A 6,331-nucleotide genomic window follows, 5' to 3' on the forward strand; every position below is an offset into this window, starting at 1 on the left:
ACTTTATAAGACTGGACTGTATAAGACTGGACTTTATAAGACTGGACTTTATAAGACTAGACTGTATAAGACTGGACTTTATAAGACTGGACTTTATAAGACTAGACTTTATAAGACTGGACTTTATAAGACTAGACTTTATAAGATTGGACTTTATAAGACTGGACTGTATAAGACTAGACTTTATAAGACTGGACTGTATAAGACTAGACTTTATAAGACTGGACTTTATAAGACTGGACTGTATAAGACTAGACTTTATAAGACTGGACTTTATAAGACTAGACTTTATAAGACTGGACTGTATAAGACTAGACTTTATAAGACTGGACTTTATAAGACTGGACTTTATAAGATTGGACTTTATAAGACTGGACTTTATAAGACTAGACTTTATAAGACTGGGCTTTCTAAGACTAGACTTTATAAGACTGGACTTTATAAGACTAGACTTTATAAGACTGGACTGTATAAGACTAGACTTTATAAGACTGGACTTTATAAGACTAGACTTTATAAGATTGGACTTTATAAGACTGGACTTTATAAGACTAGACTTTATAAGACTGGACTTTATAAGACTAGACTTTATAAGACTGGACTTTAAAATAGGGAGATAATAATAGATGTAATGGACACCAGCACACCCAGATAAACTGTGGGGTTTTAATGAAATTTAATCCTAATAATTATTTCTGTTGAATAATAGATCATTTTACAGAGACATAATAGATTCACCTTTTTAATTCATCCAGGTCAACTCTAGCAGGTCCAGTATTTGACCCAGAAGAAATATTTTAGAGCATTTTAAATGTTTAAGTGCATTACTGTAGCACACTATATCTTTGATTTTGATTTTATTTCTTCAGCTGGATTTTAGCCATGCCTGGAAAACTACGCTAAAATTTCTGTGTCTCAGTTACTGTCAAAAGAATATCCTCTATATCATTAAACACTTCCCAAGCCCAAGGTGTACCTTTTTATTATTTTCCTACATTTTCAGATTATTCTACTGTCCTTCATAATCCTCATACTGGAAACCATCCATTACTAGGAGCCTAGAGAGGATCCAGTTTCACTCTTCTCACATATTCTGTGGGTTTTGGTGACTAAGTTGCTCAAAAATGTCAAACATTTCTTTCAGTCCAACAGTGTTTCAGATTCCTCAGTCACTGTGAGGAGTGTGTGTCACACACCGCTATCCGTGCCAGCGAGGCTTTCACCGAAGCCCATTTGTCCCTCCGGCGGTCTATGATGATGATGAAGCCAATGCTTGCTGCGTCCAGACTGAAAACAGAGACATGGCAGGTTTATATGATGAAATATGATCAGATTATGCAAAGAACGTTGAAAGGCAGATCATCTTGAGGCTATACAAAAAAATATAGCGGTCACCTCGGTATGCTGGTCAGATATGTGACTACATTAATGAAGTCTTCATCAGAAAGATCATTAAAGGCAGAAAATTCAGGGAAAGTAATGATCGGCGCTCCGTCCTTCCCTCGTCCACCTGCACAGGAGGAAACATTGTGTTTTACAACTGATATTAATATTTACTCTAAATAATAGATCTCTAGACAAGTATTTACTAAAAACATTCAGACCTGTCCATATCACAACACAGTGTCAGTGTGTAATAACAGTGTCAGTGTGTAATAACAGTGTCAGTGTGTAATAATAGAGTGTAATAACAGTGTCAGTGTGTAATAATAGAGTGTAATAACAGTGTCAGTGTGTAATAATAGTGTAATAACAGTGTCAGTGTGTAATAATAGAGTGTAATAACAGTGTCAGTGTGTAATAATAGTGTAATAACAGTGCCAGTGTGTAATAATAGAGTGTAATAACAGTGTCAGTGTGTAATAATAGAGTGTAATAACAGTGTCAGTGTGTAATAATAGAGTGTAATAGTGTCAGTGTGTAATAATAGAGTGTAATAACAGTGTCAGTGTGTAATAATAGAGTGTAATAACAGTGTCAGTGTGTAATAATAGAGTGTAATAACAGTATCAGTGTGTAATAACAGTGTCAATGTGTAATAACAGTGTCAGTGTGTCATAATAGAGTGTAATAACAGTGTCAGTGTGTAATAACAGTGTCAGTGTGTAATTATAGAGTGTAATAACAGTGTCAGTGTGTAATAACAGTGTCAATGTGTAATAACAGTGTCAGTGTGTCATAATAGAGTGTAATAACAGTGTCAGTGTGTAATAACAGTGTCAGTGTGTAATAATAGAGTGTAATAACAGTGTCAGTGTGTAATAACAGTGTCAGTGTGTCATAATAGAGTGTAATAACAGTGTCAGTGTGTAATAACAGTGTCAGTGTGTCATAATAGAGTGTAATACCAGTGTCAGTGTGTAATAACAGTGTCAGTGTGTCATAATAGAGTGTAATAACAGTGTCAGTGTGTAATAACTGTGTCAGTGTGTAATAACAGTGTCAGTGTGTCATAATAGAGTGTAATAACAGTGTCAGTGTGTCATAATAGAGTCTAATAATAGTGTCAATGTGTAATAACAGTGTCAGTGTGTAATAACAGTGTCAGTGTGTCATAATAGAGTGTAATAACAGTGTCAGTGTGTAATAATAGAGTCTAATAACAGTGTCAGTGTGTAATAACAGTGTCAGTGTGTAATAATAGAGTCTAATAACAGTGTCAGTGTGTAATAACAGTGTCAGTGTGTAATAATAGAGTTTAATAACAGTGTCAATGTGTAATAACAGTGTCAGTGTGTAATAACAGTGTCAGTGTGTCATAATAGAGTGTAATAACAGTGTCAGTGTGTAATAATAGAGTGTAATAACAGTGTCAGTGTGTAATAATAGAGTGTAATAACAGTGTCAGTGTGTAATAATAGAGTGTAATAACAGTGTCAGTGTGTAATAATAGAGTTTAATAACAGTGTCAATGTGTAATAACAGTGTCAGTGTGTAATAACAGTGTCAGTGTGTCATAATAGAGTGTAATAAGTGTCAGTGTGTAATAAGTGTCAGTGTGTAATAAGTGTCAGTTACAAGAATGCTGAGTTTTGTTGTAATAAAGGTGTAATAGATAAGGTGCTTACAAACTTTTTTTTTAATGTGAGACTGGGTAAATAATAACACACACAGTGAGTGACTTTATTATCTCAGCCACTAGGTGGCGACTCCGAGCTTCCTAATTCTCATATCTGTGTGTATAAGGAGATTTGAAAAGCAGAAACACAGCTGAAGAGTCATGGGCTCACCTTTCAGCATCACCTTTCTCAAATAAACATGTTTACACTCTCATTAAAGATTATTTCTGTAGATTAGATCAAAACATATAAAATAATAAAATGTGCAAAAAATTTGAATATTTCCAAAACATTTTAAATGTCTTTTTAAAAACACAGAACAAATAACTATTGTAAAAATGACACACATATAGACACACACACACACACAGACACAGACACACACACACACACACAGACACACACACACACACATACACTAACACACACTAACACACACACACACACACTAACACACACACCCACACTAACACACACACACACACACACCCACACCACAGCAGAGATGACACCTATCATACGTGTGCAGCATGACATTTCCTGTTACAGCTGTTGAACCACTGAATACACAGAATACCCAAAGCCAGCTGTGTCATCTAAACTACACACACCTTTACATTCAATCTATAATACAGTAAAGTGATGTTTTATAGAGCAGATGATCAGTGCATTATAACAGTAATATACACACCAGTCAGCCATAACATTATGACCAGTGCCAGGTGAAGTGAATAAGACTGAGTATCTCCTCATCATGGCACCTGTTAGTGGGTGGGATATATTAGGCAGCAAGTCAACATTTTGTCCTCAAAGTTGATGTTAGAAGCAGGAAAAATGGACAAGCGTAAGGATTTGAGCGAGTTTGACCAAAAGGTCCAAATTGTGATGGCTAGACCACTGGATCAGAGCATCTCCAAAACTGCAGCTCTTGTGGGGTGTTCCCGGTCTGCAGTGGTCAGTATCTATCAAAAGTGTCCTTTAAGTCCTGTAAGTCCTTTAAGTGGCAACGGGCCCATGGATGTGGGGTGGGGCACATGGAGGCCCCACCTCACAGCTTACAGGACTTAAAGGATCTGCTGCTAACATCTTGGTACCAGATAACACAGCACACCTTCAGGGATCTAGTGGAGTCCATGACTCAACGGGTCAGGGCTGTTTTGGCAGGAAAAGGGGGACCGACACAATATTAGGCAGGTGGTCATAATGTTATGGCTGATTAGTGGATGTGAAATGAGCTATTATCAATGATCTGAATATTGATTCATATATTATTATATACCCATGTACTATCCCTATATTGATGCATATATTATATTGACCCAGCTGTGATTAATATATTATTAATATAAATACAATACACAGCATATTTAGATATAAGTGCATTTATAATTTTAGAGTAAATTATATAAAAATATGGAAACAAAAGGTCAAGGTTAGCCATGACCTGTAGTTCCTAATCTCTGCTGCATTACCCTTCTTATTAGCAATCATGGCAATAACCTCAAAAGTGAGATAAAACATTCGCTCATCAACAAGTCTTTCAAATACACTGAAATGATTAAACTGATGAAACTAAGTGCTATAATCATCCTCTGTACCACTGTGCAGCTGCTTCTAGAGCTCATGAGTTAGACTTACATCAACAAACAAAACTTAAAAGAATTAAGATTAATAAAAGCACACCCATTACGTCAGAGTTTCTCCTAAATCATCCATCTGGGACATACTTTTAGAATTTTCTGTCAAAATCATGACATTTCTGTTTAGAGCATTCATGAGGGTGGAGATCACCAGAGGTTTGGAATGAAAATCTTTGTCAGTTATATTACAACCTCGCACTGAGGCCAAAGTCAAAATCTGACTCCTTCACTGCATTCTTCCCATCAGTGGTCATCGGCAAACGAGCAAAATCAGGTCAAATTAGATTTCCCAGACTCAGGTGGTGTGGCACGGGTAGAAGGAGATTAAAAAAACTCAGAGAAAAATGTCTTTAGCGGTGAGTTCAACATACTCAGACGAACTGCAATGCTAATCTCAGAGGAGTCACAGGCACAGACGAAACACAAACAAAACACAGACGAAACACAGATGAAACACAGACAAAACACAGCTGAAACTGACAAAACACAGCCTGAACACAGACGAGACACAGACGAAACACAGACGAAAAACAGACTGAACACAGCCAAAACACAGACAAAACACAGACAAAACACAGACAAAACACAGCCGGAAAAAAACAGACTGAACACAGCCAAAACACAGCCGAAACACAGACAAAACACAGACAAAACAGACAAAACAGCTGAAACACAGACAAAATACAGACGAAATACAGACAAAACACAGCTGAAACTGACAAAACACAGCCTGAACACAGACGAAACACAGACGAAAAACAGACTGAACACAGCCAAAACACAGACAAAACACAGCCGAAACACAGACAAAAAAAACAGACTGAACACAGCCGAAACACAGACAAAACAGACAAAACAGCTGAAACACAGACAAAACACAGACGAAACACAGCCGAAACACAAACAAAACACAGACAAGACACAGCCAAAACACAGCCGAAAAACAGACTGAACACAGACAAAACACAGACAAAACAGACAAAACACAGACGAAACACAGCCAAAACACGGACGAAATACAGACAAAACTGAAAAAACACAGCCGAAACACAGCCAAAACACAAACAAAACACAAACAAGACACAGACAAAACACGGACAAAACACAGCCAAAACACAGACGAAATACAGCCAAAACACAGATGAAATACAGACAAGACACAGACGAAACACAGGCGAAACACAGACAAAACACAGACAAAACACGGACAAAACACAGCCAAAACACAGACGAAATACAGCCAAAACACAGATGAAATACAGACAAGACACAGACAAAACAATGGAATATTTGGAAACACACATACGGTATGGTACAGTCTTCTGAACTGTCTGACTTTATAATTAGCATAAAGTTATTGCTATGACTAATTAAAATATCTGTAATGTTTATGCAATATAATGTTCTGAACTCACATCTTACACTTTATCACTTACAACACTAAACTGCTCTACTGTTATTATTATTATTATTATTATTATCATTATTATTATTATTATTATTATTATTATTATTATTATTATTATTATTATTATTATTATTATTATAATTTAATGACTCATTGTCTTTCTATGATAAGGTGTTCAAAGAGCTGCTAAATACAGTTCGTTGTTTAATGCCACTGTATACACA

General features: G+C 36.2%; 1 protein-coding gene across 9 annotated transcripts in view; it reads right to left on the bottom strand.

Moving 5' to 3' along the window:
- Positions 1–6,331, bottom strand: part of mcf2l2 (MCF.2 cell line derived transforming sequence-like 2) — a 74,454-nt gene that overhangs the window by 45,206 nt on the left and 22,917 nt on the right. For all 9 annotated transcript variants that reach the window (XM_058400517.1, XM_058400518.1, XM_058400525.1 and 6 more), the window contains exons 3-4: positions 1,396–1,510; positions 1,197–1,287 (exon numbers count right to left, since the gene is read on the bottom strand). In XM_058400517.1, coding sequence (XP_058256500.1) covers positions 1,197–1,287; positions 1,396–1,510 — 206 coding nt within the window. The remainder of the gene's footprint in view (positions 1–1,196; positions 1,288–1,395; positions 1,511–6,331) is intronic.

This window comes from Hemibagrus wyckioides, linkage group LG10 (genome assembly GCF_019097595.1).
Source record: "Hemibagrus wyckioides isolate EC202008001 linkage group LG10, SWU_Hwy_1.0, whole genome shotgun sequence".
Lineage (NCBI taxonomy): Eukaryota > Metazoa > Chordata > Actinopteri > Siluriformes > Bagridae > Hemibagrus > Hemibagrus wyckioides.